At 45.4% G+C, this 19,322-nt stretch overlaps 2 protein-coding genes across 16 annotated transcripts in view; one reads left to right on the top strand and one right to left on the bottom strand.

Moving 5' to 3' along the window:
- Nucleotides 1–8,755, top strand: part of NECAB3 (N-terminal EF-hand calcium binding protein 3) — a 43,729-nt gene extending 34,974 nt beyond the window's left edge. For 2 of the 4 annotated variants that reach the window (XM_074292413.1, XM_074292409.1), the window contains one exon: nucleotides 7,834–8,755. In XM_074292413.1, the coding sequence (XP_074148514.1) occupies nucleotides 7,834–7,868 (35 nt within the window). In that variant the 3' untranslated portion in view covers nucleotides 7,869–8,755. Of the gene's footprint in view, nucleotides 1–725; nucleotides 3,330–7,787 lie in introns of those variants that run through there. The other 2 variants (XM_074292412.1, XM_074292408.1) reach the window with 2 other exon arrangements.
- Nucleotides 3,419–19,322, bottom strand: part of CBFA2T2 (CBFA2/RUNX1 partner transcriptional co-repressor 2) — a 159,317-nt gene continuing 143,413 nt past the window's right edge. For 11 of the 12 annotated variants that reach the window (XM_074292398.1, XM_074292396.1, XM_074292395.1 and 8 more), the window contains 4 exons: nucleotides 17,142–17,337; nucleotides 12,524–12,592; nucleotides 8,835–9,025; nucleotides 3,419–5,044 (listed from right to left, as the gene is read on the bottom strand). In XM_074292398.1, the coding sequence (XP_074148499.1) occupies nucleotides 4,760–5,044; nucleotides 8,835–9,025; nucleotides 12,524–12,592; nucleotides 17,142–17,337 (741 nt within the window). In that variant the 3' untranslated portion in view covers nucleotides 3,419–4,759. The remainder of the gene's footprint in view (nucleotides 5,045–8,834; nucleotides 9,026–12,523; nucleotides 12,593–17,141; nucleotides 17,338–19,322) is intronic. The other variant, XM_074292391.1, reaches the window with a different exon arrangement.

Here is a 19,322-nt window from a genome sequence, read left to right as displayed (position 1 = left end):
TCAGCCCATTTGCCATAACCCAGGGGGCCCATAAACGTCCTCAGCGGTAGTTTGAGAACCCCTGATCTATATCATCTGTTCCCCCTACTCCCTGACCCATTCACCTATAAGTTCCATGAAGGCAGGGACCGTGTCCTATATAAACACTACCATGCCCAGTACAGTGTTCTGTACCCAGTGAAAACAACTGACATATATATATATATATGTATATGTATGTATGTATATGTTCTCAAGTTTGTTTTTTGCTGAGGCAATCGAGGTTAAGTGACTTGCCCAGGATCACACAGCTAAGAAGTGTTAAGATTTGAACTCAGGTCCTCCTGACTTTGGGGCTGGTGCTTTATCCACTGCAGCATCTAATTGCCCCATTTATATGGTGTTTATTAAAGTTTACAGAGCATGTGGCATATATATAACCCTACCAGGCAGGTACTAACGATATTATTAATTATCCCCATTTTATAGACAAACTGAGGCTCAGGGAGAAGTTAAGTCATCCGCCCCCCCAGGTCACAAAGCTAAGTATCAGAAGAGGGATTTGAATCTAGTCCCGACAGCAGGTTGATGCTGTGTGGACCAGTCACCCAGGAGAAAAAAAAGTGCTGGCTGGGGGAGGGAGAGGTTGTGTGTGAGGCTGTTTGTGCCCCTGCCTGGTGCCAGAGCCTGGCACCGTGTCCTTGGCATCTCCCTCCGGAGCATGACATACTGCTTTTGCCTTCCAGGGCTCCCCTCAGGCCAGCCTGGAGAGGGCAGATCACTGTGGCCAGCAAATTTCTCCCCTCCCTTCCCAAAGCAGCCTGGAGCCAGAAAAGGAATATAGCCTTTTATTGACTACTTAAAGTAGAACAAACTAAATACATATTTAACAATTTTGATTCCTTTATACAAGACATTAAATAAGTTATGCATGGAATTAAGTAACGACAAAAAAAAAAAAAAAAAAAAAAAAAAAAGAAAAAAGAAAATTGCTATTTAGGTTAAATGGCAAAGAAGATAGAAAAAACCCCGTCCTCTCCTCAGTCCTATGATTTTGTCCCGCTCAGCTTTTTTAAAGGCCCCCCCCGGGGGGCTGTTGGCGCACCCCTCATTCCCATTCTCGTCACGCCTAAGACACGGAACTCCTTTGGTTTTTCCCCAGAAACTTGGAAGGCCGGCGTGCAAGCCCTTTCCCACTGACTTGCCTTCCCACGTTTCCCACAGCTGTTGGGGGCTTTCACCCAAGGAGAGACAGTCAGCTGGACAAACACACACAAGCACACCTATTTGGTTTGAGAAATACATTGGAAAGCAACAGGGCACACGGGGCAGAAATGGGTCTAGCAAGGGCCTCCTGGAGTAACGGGAGCACCCCCCACGGGGAGCACGCTGGTCAGCCTCCTTGCCTCCCTCCCTCTTCAGTTTCCTCATCTTTGGAAATGGGCATTTAGGGTAAATCTTTGTTTTCACTGAATCAGAACAAGCCTTAGAAGTCATCCCTGACCTGGTGCAGGAACCCCTCCTACAGCGTTCCAGATGGAAGGTCATCTAACCAGCTTGAAATACTTTCAGTGGGTGGGAGCTCGCCCCCCCAAACAAGGCAGCTTGCTCCATTCTTGTTCTTCCCTGTAACTTCCCCCAACCCCCCTCCTTCGGACCTCTGGGGCCACATGGAAGTCCTCCTAATTTCTCTTCCTTAGCCCAAAGAAGGCATCAATCACATGCTACTTCCTGCTCCTACCCAAAGCCTTCTCTTTCCCCAGGTACACATCCCTGTTCTTTCCATAGAACTTGGGTTCTCACCGTCTGAGTTGCTCTAGTTTTTTTCCCAAAGGGAATTATATACTCTTAGTAGGGTCTGTCTAGGACGGAGGATAGCATTACCCTCATTGTGGGCACTGTACTTCTACATATGGAACCCAGGATTGCGAAAGCTTCTTTAACCAGCCATCATACACTCTTGGCTCATCCTAAAGCTTCTTGGTTTTTGTTACCCAAATGGCTGTCGGTTTGGACAATTCTCTATTTATGTAATGGATTTTCTGAATTTAAATATCCACGATTTTTCATCGATTCTTGTTAAATTTCAACTGTTAGTCTATCCTTTTGAAACCTATTGAAAAATCCTTGTATTGGACATTTTTATCCTGTACATTAGCTACTCCTCCCCCATTTTGGAGGGGCTTCATATTGGATAAACAAGGCCTTTATCAAAGCCACTGATAAAAACGTTGAGGAGGGCAGTGTCTGGTGGCCATCATTGAGACTCTTCCCTCACCACTTGACGTTAGCCACTAATTCTTGCTCCTGGGTCCAATTGTTCAACCAGTTCTGAGACTATTTAACTTATTTCTTATTACCTAGTCCCTGTCTCTCTATAGCGTTCACATGGAGACCCTGCGATGGCTTGGCTGAAATCCACTGAAAAATACAATGGCATTGCCAACTGTCTCATAGGAACGAGGTTCACTACAAAATACAGAGATTGCGAGTGGAAACAATCTTGTTACCCTATACTTTACCTCCTTATTCTTTCTATGATCCCTTACCCAGTATAACTTTGAATATACACTATTACTCTACAACAACTTCCTTCGGAAAGTAAGTTTTTTGTTTTCTAAGTTTGGTGGGCTAATCATTGCAGGGCTTTCTTAAAGTGAGGTAAACCTAACTCAATGAGGCTCCTCGTGAAGCTTTTTTTCTCTGTCATCAATTCCTCTTTGGGTTTTAAGTATCACTCTTCCGAGGAGATGTCAGTCCAGGCTTCGGCTGCTCGCTGCGATAGGAGCAAATCTTTGGAACTTCTTTGTCTCTTGGGTAGGAGACCCTTCTGATCTACTAGATGCTGCCGTAGCTTGCGCTGACTGGCCTGATCCTGTCCGGCAGACAGGACGTGTAAGGTGGGCCCTCTTAGTTACTTACTATGTGCTCCTGTACTGAACCCGTAATGCTGGTCACACATTCCAAGGTGCGCTCCTGCATGCCCACCCTAAGAAACAAGGCTCAGGGATTTGTGAATGGGGAAAGGCTTGTAGGACCAAGGACATCTCTCTAAGGAGCTCGATGTTTTCCCTCTGTTCCAGCTCCAAGTAGGCAGCCATGGCAGGCTGGCTCTTAGTGTGCTTTTCTCTGTTTTCCAGATTTTCCTCAGAACTCCTAGGGGTGGAGGAGCTCAGAGGAAATATTTCATTTCTTGTATCAACAGAGCAGTGATGGGAGGGAGAACGCTTTTAAATAGCAGGATGTAAGTCCCTCTAGGGCCAGTACCCTTTCCCCCCATTTTGTCTGGGTTGTCCTAGGCCCTAGCACCTACGAAATAATTAGTAAATACTCACTGAATTGGACTGACTGATTGATAAAGCACCATGTAGCCTGTGGATGGTTAACAAGACAGATGATAGATGTTAAAGTATCTGAAAGCACAGAAGCTGGAGAAATCTTTTTGGACGTGGCACATGCTTCCTTTATATAAAACAAAAACCAAAATAACACCAATAAAACAAAAACCAAAAAAACCCCAAACGTAGGGCCTTGCTTGACTGGCTGGGCAGGTCCCATGGCTACCCTGGGCCAGCTTGCATCAATCCCAGCCGGTGTGTTTCACATTCTGCGTGAGGTGAGACTATTCCTGGACTCACAGGCACGTCAGGAAGAAACTCGGGGACCTGGACAAGTACCATTTGGAACACAGTTAATATTCCAATCCATGGAGCGCTGGACTTTAGGGTCTGCAGTTTCTAAACTTGATAATTTTGGCCAACATGCTTGGAGAGAGTGGGCTAATGATAAATTCAATTTCTCTTTTCTCTCTCTTGTGCTCACTCTTTAAAAAAAAAAAGCCATTTCTATAGAAATATAAAAGGAATTCTCTTCCATGCAGTGGATAAGATGTTCTCTGCATAGCCCAAAACAAAGAACAATCAGGATACATCCTCCTTGTGGTCCCAAACTGCACCTTAGTAGCCAGTGAGAAGCAGGCTCCAGCTCAGACTGGGTGGGGACGACTGATACATCCCTTCCCAGAAATTGCATCGAATGCATTTCATGGCATGTTCAGCTCCTGTCCCCTCTCCAAGTCTGAGCGGACCCTCCTCGAGCTCTGGAGCAGTTGAGAATGCAAAGGGCAGTGGCTTTTCTCCTTGTGGAAGGTCCCGTCAGGCCTGGGATTCTGGACTCCCGCCCAACAGGGTGGCTCAATGAGTTAAGAGGCTTCTGGGTGACCTACTCTCTGGTTGCTCAAACGGGGCTCCTTGGTGCCCGCCAGGGGTGAGGAGAGGCTGCATTGTAGGCTGGCAGCCGGAGCGGGTCCCCATCACCAGATGGCTTGAAAGTAAATGCGGCTGGGGTAGGCGGTCTTGAGGCTCCTTGCAGAACCGAATCCCCTTCCATGCCCTCGAGAGCGTGCCGGGGAGCTCGCAGGCCAGCAAGGCAGGGAAGCCTGGAACAGGGGCGCAGCGAGGGGCGGGGAAGCTCCAGCTGGCAGGCCCAAGTGAAGTAGGAGGTGCAATGATCCCCCCACCATGCGCAGTGGCTGATGGCCTAGCAGGGGAGGGAAGCTGAGGAAAGCCAGCTCTGGCCGGCGAGCCTCGGAGCAGCCATCAGTCATCCCCGGGGACGGGGCAGGCGGTGAAAGTCGCTGTCCTCGTCCTGCTGCCCGGATGGGATGGGGGTGTCAAAGGTTCGACGGGAGCCTCTATCAGCTGAAACCGCTGCCTTCTCGGGGGACCACAAAGGCCGGCTGGGGTAAAGAAGCGACCACAGGGGAGCCGCGAGCGGCCACTCAGAGTCCGTTGGTGTCTATGGCGGTCACCGAGGCAGGGGTTGAGGATCGCGAGGTGGCCGCCGAGGTCTTGTCCAGGGCCGGGCTCAGCCCCCCGTCGGCGGCTTTGGTGACGGAGATGCGGCCGCTGGGGGGGAGGAGCGGCTTGCTCTGGCTGTGGGGTCCCTGGCCACAGATGCGGTGGTGACGCTCCCAGTCCTTGTGCTGGCAGAAGGAGCCACAGTACCGAGCAATGTTGCAGCCGCTGCAGGTCTCGCTGGCCTTGCGTCCGCAGTTCCAGCAGCTCTGAAAGACAAGGAGCCGAGTCAAGGTGGGCAGACCGAGGCAAAGGCCCAAAACGGGACCACCAGGGCCCTGACGTGGGGGGGGGGGGCCCCAGCATCATCCGCTTACCCGACGGACGCACCGAGTAACTGCGGGGGCCAGCCTGGGCACCCCGGGGCTCTGCCCAGGGAGGGGGACCCCACGGTGGGAAATGTCCTGTCACAGGAAGGGGAAACCGGGGCGGGGGGGATAAAAATTATGCTTGTCACTGAAAATAGGTGTGATCTGGGTGACCCTGGGCATGTCACTTAACCCTAATTGCCTCAGCAAAAAATTTTTTAAAAAGTGTGAGAATAGGGATACTGACACAACTTTCCTTAGGGCTCACTCTATGGGGAGGGGAAAAGCACTGTGGGAAGCCACATCGTCTAGGGGACAAAAAACTGGTCTTGGATTCAGAGGAATAGGGCTGGGTTCCAGCAAGCCATTTACTGTCCAAAGATATCGGTGTTTGTGATGCAGAAGAGGGTGGGGTTTATTTCTTTATTTTCAAAAGACAGGCTGAAGTTATTTGGCATAGTTGGTGAAATGCAGGACTTGGAGTCAAGCACCCGAGTTCAAATCCTCCCTCAGATACTTACTAAGTGTGTGGTATTGGGCAAGGCACTTAGCCTCTCTCAACCTCAGTTTCCTCATCTGTAAAGTGGGAATAATAAAGATATTCTTTATTAGAATATCTTTTTAAGATACACAAAGCTGCCAGTCTTTATGCAGAGCAGGAGCTGGGACCAACCCAGCAAAGAGATACAGGGTCTGTTTCCTTGGCCTACGTAGCGCTCCGCTGTAGGAATACTATCTATGACTGTCACACACGTTTCAAGCTGAGTCTCAAGGCTAATGAAACCGGTCTCGTGGTGCTGGGGATGAGGGGGCTGAATCCCCCTCCCCGTCCTGCCCCAGCTCCCTGTGCCCCCTCTCACCCAGGAAGTCCAGCTGCTGGTGAACCTGCCGGTGTGACTGCATGGGAATAATTAGGGCCCCCAAATCGTGCCCCATTGGGAGGATTCCACTTAAAATCTGCGAGGGGGGGGAGAGCCTTTTCCTTTCAGAGCTGACAGGCCGCTTGTGGTTGTACAAGCCCAGAAGTGGGAGAAGCTCCCCAGCCTCAGCAGGGCAGGCCTGGGAGTTGCCAGATGATATGACTGAGGCAACCGAAGGCCATTAAAACTGGCTGGGCTTAATTCCTAGGAGGCCGAGCAAGGCGAAGCTGCTTCATGTGTTACCCTCTGGCCAGCTCACACCCCAGGGGCTCTCAGATCTGGACTCCAAAGGAAAAGCTTTGGGCCTGTGGGGAAACAGTCAAGTCAGCAAGAGCATGACCCTTCACAGCACTTCCATCAAGTTATGCGGAGGCCTGAAGGTGGTTTAGCCTAAACTTCAACTATTATTATAGTTATAGTTGTTATTATTATTTTTAATCATTAGTATCAGCAACAGCATCAATAATAATAATGATGATAGCATTTACATAGGATTTTAAGGTTTACAAAATGTTTTACATGTACTTTTCCATCGTATTGTTGCAACAACCCCCATGAGGAAGGTGTTATTATTCCCATTTTACAGATGAGGAAACAGAGGTTGAGAGAAACTAAGTGTCTTGCTTAATACTAGGCAAGTATCTGAGGGAGGATTTGAACTCAGGGTGTGCTTGACTCCAAGTCCAGCATTTCATCAACTAAGCCATTCACTTCAGCCTGTCTTTTTAAAAAATAAAAATAAAACCCACCATCTTCTGCGTTACGCACATTTAGGGACATGGATTTTACAGCAGATAGGACCTTAAGGATTATCCAGTTCTATCAGCTTCACTTGGCAGATGAGAAAAAGAAGGCCCAGTGAGTGGAAGTGTGGCTTCTCTAAAGCTGCACAGGAAATAAAGGGAAAGAGCTGTGATTGCAAGCCAGACCTTTTGACTAAAACTTCAGTGCACTTCCCACAACAAAACTATCCCTGGCTGCAGCGCTTTCTGAGTCTGCTTCCTTCATACCTTTTGAGGTAGTCAAGAAAAAAAAGTTTTAGGCCCCATTTATCCCTTATTCCCCATAACTGACAACAAGTGGCTGTTGACAGAGAAGATACCCTACAGAATGGGTGGCAGTCCAGGAGCTCTCTGTGCGGGTCGGGGAGGAAGGGAGAAGTCTTGGATCTGCTGAATTACTGGTTGGTAGAAGTGGAATATGACCCCAGGGCATACTGAGCGCCATGATAGTGGACTCTCCCTACTGAGAATGGGTGGGTATTTCCCTGGGCTCTACTACGGGGCTCAGTGTGGGGAGGCCTTCGCTTCTCTTGGAAATGGGCCTCTGGTTCTATACGGGGCCCAATACCTCTGCTGGGAAACTCCCATCCTTACACAGAATATTCAGTCACTCTCATTCACCAATCGGCTTGTCTCTCTGATACTACCATTAGGACCTGGGGCCCATCCTATCCAGACCAGCTCTGCTTGCTGTCCACACCTTCTAGGACTTTTGATGACCTGTCTTTCCCCATTAGAAGCAAACACTTTGAGAGCTGGATTTGTTTTACTTTTTTTCTATTTCTATCCCTCAGCACTTGCCACATAGTAGTGCTTAAAATATATACTTAATATTTATATTATTAACATACAAATATGTTATATTTATAATTTATAATAAATATAAAAAATTCACATATATATTAATTTAAAAACATACGTATTTTCCTCACTTATTCACAGATATTGACATATCCTGATTCATCTTCTCTCATCTCCTGAACTTTAGGCACAGTACAGGAAGCGGCCACTTCGGTGAATTGAACTGAACACCGACCCACTGATACCCTGGCCCACTGGATATACAAATGCCCCAAGAAGGGTAAAGGCAGAAAGTCTCCTATATTCCCAAATATTTAAAGCATTTTATGTAGTAACAAAGAACTATTAGCAAGATGCATTCTCACTGATCAGACTAAATCGTGCAGGTTGTATCTGCTGATATGAAGATGAAGGGGGATCCCTATGCAAGGACTTCACTGAGATTTCATTTATATTAGGGACCTCCTGGATGACTAATTTCCCTGATCCAATACAGCCAGCAACTGTCTTAGAGCTTAACACTAACAAGTTAAGTGACTAGCCCAGAGTCCCAAAGACAGCATGTGTCAGGAAGGCCAGGAACCCCTAGGACTTCCTTGCTTGAGGACAATAATCTGCCTCTCTGCCTCTCTACCATATGAACGATATGGATCATCCCTTATGTTCGTTCACCTTCTCTCTATGCTGCCAAGGAGAAATATTTTAATTTTTTAAAAAAATTTTTTACTGGGGCAGCCAGGTGGAGCAGTGGATAGAGCACCAGCCCTGAAGTCAGGAGGACCCGAGTTCAAATCTGGTCTCAGACACTTAACACTTCCTAGCTGTGTGACCCTGGGCAAGTCACTTAACCCCAGCCTCAGGAAAAAAATAAATTAAAAATTAAAAAAATTTTTTTACTAAAGCTTTTTATTTACAAAACATATGTATGGGTAATTTTTAAACATTGACCCTTGCAAAGCCTTCTGTTCCAAATCATTCTCTCCTTCCCCCCACCCCCTCCTCTAAGATGGCAGGTAGACTAATACATGTTAAATATGTTAAATACAATATATCTATACAGAAATATTTTAATGTTGGTTCCTTTGAATATCACAAATTTAAGTCAAAAATTCAATTCATTACTTTTTTTTTCTTTTAAAATTCTGGGATTCCCATCTATACCCAGACGCTAGTTCAGAAAGCTCTTACCTCAGTGGACTCTTCCTGTTCATTGATGACCAGGAATGCATCTTCAGTGGCCTGGCGCTTGGCGTCAGCAATGGTCTGCTCCATACGGGCTCTCTCCGAGGCGATCATCTCAAAGGCCTTCTGCTCAGCCTCCGCCACAGCCTTCTGCACTTCCGACATGGCCTGGCGCTTCACCTCGTTCACAGCTTCTTCTAGGGGAACACAACGGGATCATTAACTGGCCAGAGAACCCCTCGGAAGCACGGCCGCCCTCCGCACTGCTGGCCGAGGTGGAGCGTAAGCAAAGGGTTCACTGCTTTGAACTACATCCAAACCGTCCCATTCTGACGAATGCTGCACTTGGGTTTTATGCTTACGCTCCAATACGAAGGCCCATCACCCTAGAACTTCTAAAACGGAATATTTGTCTGTGCAGCACGTAGTCACTCCCTTCACGGTGCTTACAGGAAACGTGTCTAATGGAGGGAGTGGAGAAGCTAGAAAGCCTGGCTGTGAGCCCAACCATGCTGGTCCCAAGGTGTGTGATGGGGGGATCGACATGACCTTGGCTTGAGAGTGCCTGCACTGCCTGACAAGGCCTCTCTCTAAGCCGGCTGGCTCCCTAAGGCCTTCCTTTGGGGGAAGGAGAATTAAGGTTTTTGTCTGTTCCCCGGCCCTCGTGTGAGATGAGCATAAGAGGGTTAAGTGTTCTTCTATGCTACCCATTGAACAAAGTCACCTTCAGGTCCCCCTTCTTCTCTAGCTTTTCCAGCTCATTTCGCCTGGGCTTTTCCTTCTCTAGAATTTTATCCAACTCAGTTTAGTATTTCATTTTCACCCTTCAAATGTGTTAGTAGTGTGTAAATTCCTGAAGAGAGAGAGGGAAGGAGGGACCCTAAACTCACAGGGAACAAGACCTGGCAAAAGAGATGCAGAAAATTCATACATATACTTTAGCCCAAGGGAGTCAAACTCATAGCAACTGAGCCCAAATCATACATAAGGATCCAGAGAACTATCTATGTTCTCTCATATTTTCACTTATTTTATTGTTTTCCAATTATATTTGTGGGGGAGTGCCCAAAGATGTGTAGTTTTGATGTCTCCGATTTATCCAAACCAGTAAGAGTTCTGGCCCAGATGATGGAGAGTTGACTGGGATGCATAGTAGGAACATGAACAAGGCCTAGAGAGGGGTCATCTTCCACAGAAGACATCACCCTGGGCTCCTCTCGGGCATTCCCTAACAGAGGGAAACTCATTTTATACAAGCCTCAAACGTCTTCAGAGAAACCACGGAGAGCCATTTCTGGAGCCCAGGAACACCCATCACTCTCCTGGGCCCTGTGGGTTTACTGCGGTTCCTGTCCCTTACGATAAGGAAGACAAATACGCTGTGAGGATAATCCAATAGGGCGGTATCCAAGAATAAGATACTTAGGTAAATGCTAAGGCAGAAGAACCAGCTTGGGGCTTCCAGAGATTAGCCCAGTGCCTGGTGCCTAACTGGTGCTTAATAAATAAGTGCTGACTGATTGATCTGACAGTGTAAGTTGAGAGATACTTGGATGGCAAGTATAACTTCAGTCCAGATGTAAAGGATGTGAAAAAGAGGAGGCTTAGAAGTCAGTGGTGACGGCAGCTAGGGGCTGCAGGGGATAGAGCACTGGTCCTGAGTCAGGAGGACCCAGCCTCAGATTCTTCACAGTTACTAGCTGCGTAACTCCAAATGCCTCGTGAAAAAGAAAAAAAAATCAATGGGCAGCAGGGATGCCAGGCAGAAGGCCTCAGTGATGAGCTAGGGTAGGTAGGACCTACCTGGGTGGCCCAGTGAATAGAGTTCTAAACAGGGAGTCAAGAAGACCCAAGCTCAAATCCTGTCTGGGCTCCCCTAAAAGGAAGGGGCTGAACAGATCTCTAGAGTCTCTTCTAGCTCTGCCAGCCTAGGAGGCTGTCTGTCAGGTAACCCCAAACTTATTTGCCACTAGGGATATGGGAGGAATGCAAAGCAGGGTCCTCGTCCCTCTCTGGCTTCAGGGAGTTTAGAATTTGACAAGTAGAAGAACTGGAGAAACAATGAAGAAGTGCGTGGTGCTAGAGGAGGCTACCATTCTGGAGGATGGACAAGGTGGGAGCCAATGGTCTGGAACAGCTGGGAGCTAGGGCTTGCCCTGAGCCTGCAGCAATCCTCGTGGCCAAAATGAGCTTTTTTCTGTTTAGATCTGACCAAATCTTCAGTGACTTTGGAGTAAAGCTACCTGGCCCCCATAACCTAGACCACCCAACCTTTTCAGCCTTCTCTTATATTATGTCCTGCCATGCACTCTACCCACCAACTAAACTGGAATACTTCTTTTCCCTAAATAAGTCTTGTCCTGCTCTCTAATCTCTTTGCCTTTGCCACAGTTTCAGTGTCTACAATGTGCTCCTTCCTCTTTTTCCTCTGCTGAATTTCTATCCATCTTATAAAGCGATTTCCTTCTGGAAGACTTCCCTAATCCTCCTCGTTAAGAACAATCTTCCTCCAAAGATCCCATATGGAACTTTGCTTGGATATCACTAAACACTGATCAAATAATATTGTAAATTACAGTTATCTCTTATCTGTGCTGTGAGTTTCCCCAAAACAGGGATGCAATTTTATCTAAATTCTGTGTATCCCCTGACATGGAACATAGGACTATAGAGAATAGGAGACCATGATCCTGTCTAGAGAGGAGGTAACGAGGGAGCTATTCCATGTTCTTAAGCAGGGAAATAATATGATAAAAACATTTTTAACAGGATTAACCATACTGAATGAAATAAGAAGAAATAGGAAACCAAGAGAGAACTTTTGTGAAGAAGTTTTCAGAGTATATTGAGCTATATGAACAAGAGAAGAAGAATAAAGCAAAGACTCAGGTCTCAGGGTTCTTACGGAAGGCCTGGGCTATGGGAATGGAAGCGTGGTGAGGGAGGTAGCGCATGACTAGAATACAGACGTACAGGCAATGATTTGGGTCACTGAAAGATGGAGACGTGTGTGGACATAGGAGATTGACTGTTAGAAGGAGTGAGCTAAGGAAATCTCACTTTGTAGCCCATTGAGTCCTGGGCAGTGAACTGAGTTAATACCAGGAGGCCATGGCTGGGTAGGGGTGTCAGGGGCTGTGTCAGGAAAACGTAAGTGGGGTTCAGTGGTGACAAGGCAAAGCAGGAAATGGCAAGGGTAGAAGAAAAACTAAGGTGAAAAAAAGAGAGGCAGCATCTGGTGCTATGAGAAGATCCCCAACTCTTCTCCGAGTGCTGCTGGCTTAATAAATGACTTTGGTTTCTCTTCTGGGTTTATTTCCCCATCCATAACGTGTAGGGTTTAGACGAGGTGATCTCTAAGGGCCTGTCCATTCTGTGTCCTATGACTGGCCAACCAAAAACCAGGAAAAGGGAATACAGGAAAAAAACAACCCACCGGCCATCAGATAAATCGATACTCATGAGTTTCAGATTGCATGAAGGGCCTCGGGACCAGATGCTTGGCTCCCAAGGCCAGCCAGGGTTGGGAGTCAGCCCCACAATCTTGTATGATTCCAGCAGGGGAGACTTTAATCTACATGATCCAAGGGATGGGGAAAATTGCACTTGCAGCCCGGGTCAAATGCTTTCTTCCAAGCAGAATCACTCCACTTGTAGGGAATTCATAAAACTCACAAGCAAACACACACACTTACCAGCTTTTTTCCAGATCTCTTCAGTGACATAGCCTGTTCCTGACCTACTGCTGAACTCACGCTGGGAATCTGCAGAGAGAGGGGGAAATAAAGTGGTATCAGAGGAGATCCCCCCTCCACCCCCATCTCCATGCTTTGAGACCCAAAATTCTCTTTCATCTGCACTTGAAAAAGGAAGGGAGAGAAACAAAGAGAAGAGATGGAGGGAGAGACAAGGAGAGGAAGAGAAGAGAAAGAAAAAGAAAGAGGGAGTGAGAGGAAAAGGAGAGGAGGAGAAGGTAGAGGAAGAAAGAAAAGAGGAGAGAAAAAAGGAAGGAGAGGGAGAGAGAAAGAGGGAGAAAGAAAAAGGAAAAGAGGGAGAAGAAGAGAGGAAGAGGGAAAGACAGAGAGAAAGAAGGAAGGAGGAGGAAGTGCGAAGGAAACTCCAAACATCTAGAGATTCGGGTCACATCTTAAGTTAGTACTATAAATCTAAATTAATAAAGCTTTGTAAATGAATGAAAGAATTAGGTAAATGACAAAAAACAAAAAACAAATTTATACTAAGATAGCATAAGAGTATAGTGAAAGACTGAAAGCAAAATTGGTAATCTATGGACTCAAATCAAATTCTGATTACTTCCTACCTATGTGACCAGAGGCAGGTCACTTTATGACATCTCATGATGCTCCTGGAAGAGAGAAATAATGATAGCAAACCCCACCAGAGGTTTTTCTACGAGAGTGCAGTAGAACCTGGGCCAAAGGACCAGAAGGCCAGGAAATAAGGCTAACGCAGAGATCGGATCTTTTCGTGTGTGGTTAGAGATGGGCTAATGTATTTATGTTTAAAAATGCCAAGAGGGAACAGCTGGGCTATGTGTGGTATAGACATTTGATAAGTGTTTGGTGAATTAAAATGAAGTGGCTCATCCCTTTGAAAAAGAACTCACCTACAAGACTTTAAAGTGAACCAAAACTAAGGGATTATGAATAGAATTCTTCCAAGTCATATAATTCTGGTCATTAATGATGGGCTAGGGTCTAGAACCTGAGTGTTAACCTTTAGGTATTCCCTTTAGGAACAGGAAGGATGCTGTTCTGCAAGGTAAGTGGAAAGAAATCTGGCTTTGGGGTCATAGGTTCTGGGTTCAAATTCTACTTCTAGTGCTTACTGGGTGACCTCAGGAAAACCCCTCAAACTCTCTAAGCCTCAGTTTTACTCACTGGTAATATGAAATGGCCTGATAGATGGACTGAGGTCCCATCCAACTCTAGATCAAAGACCTTAAGATGGAATCAAAGCTCCAGAAAGCTTCTGAGGAAAAGCCTTTAGGACAAAGAGGCAGAGAGAAGCATTTAGCGAAGGCAACTGGAAGGGATGGAGAAGAAACATAGCACTGTGATAGTGAACAGAAGCAATGAAGGGCTATGAGACTTTCTGGTCTGGGAAAGGGGTCAAGGACTCTTGTTCCCACTCTGACCCCTCAGGATTTTGCTGCTAGAATCATGGGAGCCACTCTCCTATTTCTCGTGGACAACACTCCACGTGCTGTTACTGGCCCACCCCACCCTCATCCTCACCTCACAGGATCTCACTCCTTGCATTGACTGCAGGAAGACCTTTCTGATCCTGTTTCTCCAACTGTCTTATTCCTATATTTATTTAAATGTGTCTGTGGTCTCCCCCGACAGAACATAAGCTTCTTGAGAACAAGCAATTTCACTTTTTGTATCTGTTTTCACAGTGCCAAGTACAGCACCTAGCATATAGTCTATCAATCATGTTGATTGGTAATCATTAGAAACAAGAATTTTCTTTTTTTTTTTTTTTTCTCCCTGAGGCTGGGGTTAAGTGACTTGCCCAGGGTCACACAGCTAGGAAGTGTTAAGTGTCTGAGACCAGATTTGAACTCGGGTCCTCCTGAATTCAGGGCTGGTGCTCTATCCACTGCGCTACCTAGCTGCCCCAGAAACAAGAATTTTCAAAGCCCTGGACAGAGGGAGAAAAGCAGCAGCTGGCACCTTTCTCTAATGAAGGCCATAAGCCAGATGCTCCAAATAAGTTTCCCCTAGACCTCTCTTCCTTATGCAACTCTGAGCACTTGCCAGAAAAGAATTCAGAACCTAATTAGTCCAAGGTACTTGCCCAAAGCCTTCACTACTGGAGACAGATGTAAAGGATACTGCAAAAAATGGTAAAGGCCTAGGGCCCGGGGATGCGAGAAAAGAGACACTGGGGGTGGCTGGGACCTTTTATATTTCTCTTTACACTTATTCTTTGTGTGTGTATACAAACACACACACATACACAATACTTTATTTTATTTTTAAATTTTTCAATAATGTTTTCATTTTTCCAAATACATGTTACATTTATTTTTAAAGCAGCGATCTCATGCACAAGCCTTCACTCAGAAAGTCAAGTTCCAGATAATACTGAATTGGAATTCTTTCTTCAGCAGAACTAGGAAAGATATCAAAGTCATCCGTGGTCTTCAGGATTGGTTCTTAAGGTGCTATTTATTAACTTCTAGATTCCCATAGGTGCCAATACAGGTACAGATTACCTCCAACTTATAAATACTATATGCTTTCAAAGTTTGTGTAGAAGTCCCTCTCTTTTGTGGTGAAGGCAGGTAGAGGAGCAGCGCAGAGGGTCTCTGGACATATTTCCCTGACTGAGAAAAATATACAATGACAAATAGGAAATCTGTGCTGGCTTTTCTCTGAGGCCATTCAACTCTGAAAATAGCTGAATAATATATTAACCAATAGAACCAGTCTTGAATTTTGAGATATGGGCAGAAATTGTATGATAAAGAAGAAAATAAAGATAGAGAAAACGAAATGGAAGGTGGAGGAAGGAGATACAAGACAGAGCACAGAGAAGGAGGAGAACAAAGGGAGAAGAGGAAACCGTACAGGCAAGAAAGACTTCTTTGGCCCTTCCCCCACCATCCTCCTGGACACAGAACTGCCCTGTGCAAAATCTCTACAGTACAGATTTGCCTTTGTCTTCCTCCCACCTATTTCTGTATCCCAGGTAACGAACAGTTAGTTTCTCTAAGTAGTGCTTTCCACCCTCACCCCCAAGTGCTCCATTCTCCAAAATTATCTAACTTAGCATTCTCATACCATTTGAATATCCATGTTCTTACTTTACCTAATCTCAGCTAGAAATCAGAAAGAAAGCTGCCTAATTAAAATGGATTATTTTTTGTCTGGTGTTCAATCTAAAATTATGGTGTTAACAAAATAAATTAAGCCCCTGATTGAGAATGAGAATGGTCCTCATCCTGCCACTGGCCCCCTTTACCAATCCTCACAGGATTTCTCATCTACAGATAATCTATCATCTAGTCTCATTCTTATCTACGAAATAACTCACTCCAAGTCACAAAGCATTGGAACAAGTGCCTGTAATCTCGACCTTTGAGCCTCCAGATGTAGGGACTGATGATGTCCAAAATCATCCACAACAACCACACATCTGCTTTTCCTGCTTAATGACTTATACAAGGACATGGCCACCACTGTCATCATCCAGGAGACAGCTACATACAGAACCCTTGCTGTCAGTCATGTGGGAAAAAAATGTGGCAGTCACCAGAAGTTTCACACCATGAAAAAATAAATATATGGAAAAAATAACTGTGGGAAACTCTTGAGGGAAAACATTTTTTAAAAATCTTTATCCATTTGAGGAGGGGATAACTACATGGAGAGGAGAAAAATGGGTAAACATGAAATATAGGTCACCGTGCAGTATGCATGGTACATCATGCACAGGGCTCAATATTGCATCAGATATTTATAAGCTATGAGCCTGGGTAGGTCACTTACATTCCTGGTATCTCAGTTCCCTCATCTGTAAATGAAGGATTTTGGGGTCTCTTCTATTTCCATCAAATCCCACTTGTTTTCCTGAGATGCAGATGTCTCTAAAGGGACTGGGCAGTGGGTGGTGTAATGGAAAAAATGTTGGGCCTAGAGTCAGAAGGACTGAGTTAAAATCCACCCTCAGATATTTATTAGCTCTGTGACCTTGAACCAGTTATTTAATCCTGTTTGCCTCTGTTTCCTCATCAATAAAATGGGCTAGAAAAGGAAACGGCAAAGCATACCAGTATCTTTGCCAAGAAAACCCTTAATGAGGTCACAGAACAAAGCTATTAGATTTCTATCTATTAAAAAAAATCAGATTTCTCAGTTTTAGTCGATACCTTTCTTATTATAGGCTGACAGAAGAATTTTAACTTGGTCAACATTCTTCCTGAATGCTGCCTGAGCTACTGAGCTATGTTCCTCCCTGCTCGTCACTGGTAGGGGATTGATTAGTAGTGATTCTCCTGCCTCTGCTCTCAAGAAAAGCTCAAATTCACAATGAGGTGAGTTTATTTCCTGCACTGACACACTCTGAAGCATGTCCCTGGGTGTAAGAACCAGGAAAGAGAAAAATATTTTACAAATCTTTTATCTAAATACTTTACCAAGACTAGCTTCTTTTCAATGCAAAAATAAAGAAAAAAACAAATTCTAAAACCAGAACAACAGCAAAACAAACACAAAAACATTCCCAGCTGTGCTAAGTGGAGCCACAGACATCTCTGTAGATGCACCCAGCTACATTTCTTACCATTGCTGAGTGAGTCTGAGCTTCCTGGGCTGTGCTGCCTGGAGATGAGCTCACTCCCGGCTTTCCTGGTCTCGGTGTTCTCGCTGCATCGTCTCTTCCAAAAGTTGAGTTCTTCCCGATCGGCTTCCTGGCAACGCCGCAGGACAGCCATGGAACGTCGGGTTTTCTCCACCATCTCCATGATGCAATTCAGAGCCTGGGAATGAAAGAATAGAGGATAAGTTGGAAATAATCAACAGAAAGAAGGAACTAGAATTCAAGAAAACTGGGAAAGGTTTCCCAAGGATGGTGGAATTTTATCTGAGGCTTGAAGGAACCTAGGAAAGCCAAGAGACAGAGGTGAGGATGAGGAGAATTCTAGGAGTGAAGGCAGCCAGTAAAAATATCTGGAGGCCAATGTCACCTGCCCTGTGGAGTACACTGAAGGGTGTAAGGTGGAAGAAGAGTAAAAAAAGGAGTAGTGGTGCAGTTCTTATTTAAATGGACACTTTTGATCATGGAAATGATAGGGAGCCAATGGAATTTATTTTTAAAAATGGGGAGGATATGTGTGTGAAAGAGAAAGAGGAGCAGGAGGAGAAGAAAAGGAGGAGGAAGAGAAGAGAAAGGAAAGAGAGAAGAAAAATGGAAGGAAGAAGGAAAGAGAGAGAGGGAGGGAGAAAGGAAAGAAAGGAATGGAAGGGAAGAGAAAGAAAGGAAAGAGAGATGAAGAATGGAAGGAGGAAGGGAAGAGAAAGAAGAATGGAAGGGAAGAGAGAGAAAAGCGGAAGAAGAGAGAAAGAAGGAGAAAGAAAGAGGGAGAGAGAAAAGGAAGGAGGGGGGAAGAATGAAAGGAACACAGAGAGAGAAAGGGAGAGAGGGAGGGAGGGAGAGAGAAAAAGTAAAGGTGGGAGGTGAACCAGGAGCTGAGAGAGGGTATTAAGCAGAAGAGCATGACTGGGTGTCAAAAGCTGCAGTGATTTCAAGAAGGATGAGGCTTGAGAAAAGCTCATTAGATTGGGCAATTAAGAGATCATTAGTGCCTCCTAACTGAATGATGAAGTCGGAAATCAGAGTGTGGAGAATTCAGAAGAAAGGGAGAGGGAGAGAAGGAGGCACCCACTGTAGATGGCCTTTTAAAGAACATTATTCACAAAAGGCAGAAGAGAGAGGGAACAAGAACTAGGAGATGGATCAAGTGAGGGCCTTTTGAGAATGGGGGAGACATGGATATGTTTATAGACAGGAAGGAAGTAGCATGAGACAGAACAGGATTGAAGATAACTAAGAGAGTGAGAATCAGGGGGAGTGAGACTGCTGTGGAAGATGGGGCGGAATGGGATCACTTGTGCAATAAAGTGAAATAATTACACTTCAATTTGCAATCAGAGCCCATCATCTACCTCTCTGGAGGCAGAAAGCTTTTTTGATTATGAGTCTTCTGGAACTGATTTAGATCACTCCTGCACAGAGTAGCCAAGTCTTTCAGAGCTGATCATCATTAAAACATTGATGGGCCATCTCTTCATCTGAGACAGGATGAAGACGACTGTGGCAGAATTCATTTGGGTGATGGGAAATAAGAAGGAGAGAAGAAAGCCCTCTGGTGCATGGCCTTAAATTTTTTCAATAAACACAAAACAAGGTTTTCACAGTTAAGAGGGTGGATGACAGAGGAAAGGTTTGAAAAGCTGCTATGGGGAGTGATGCACAAGAAAAGTACAGGGAGACCTAATTCAAATCCAGCCTCATGCACTTATTGGCTGTGTGGCTCTAGGCAAGTCAAGTGACCCTGATTGCCTCCAACAAACAAATAAGGGAATTAAAGTAGTTTAGAGAAGTTAAATGATTTGTTAATAGCACAGAAAAAGGAAGAACACTAGAGTTGGAATTCAAATCCAGGCCTCCCCTGACTTGCTGTATGATAGTTTTTCCACTGCCCCCAACTGCTGCTCAATAGTTATACCCCATGATCCCAAGTTATTACTTCTTGTTCTGCTACCTGCTCCAACCTCTAACCCCTCAGTATGTTGTGATTATGAATCTGGGAGAAAACTTCTTTACTTCATACTAAAATGAGAATGACTACTAGGACTCTGTTTTAGGGGCAGACAAATTATTCCCCTTTCTTCTGAAGTCATCTTGGTCTCCTATTTCCTGGTTGTTTTTTTTTTGTTTTTTTTTTTTTTGGCAGTTCTCTGC

The sequence above is a fragment of the Sminthopsis crassicaudata genome, chromosome 2 (assembly GCF_048593235.1).
Source record: "Sminthopsis crassicaudata isolate SCR6 chromosome 2, ASM4859323v1, whole genome shotgun sequence".
NCBI classification, from domain to species: Eukaryota; Metazoa; Chordata; class Mammalia; order Dasyuromorphia; family Dasyuridae; genus Sminthopsis; species Sminthopsis crassicaudata.
Note: the sequence above shows the minus strand (reverse complement) of the source record. Positions and strands in the feature narration are given on the sequence as shown.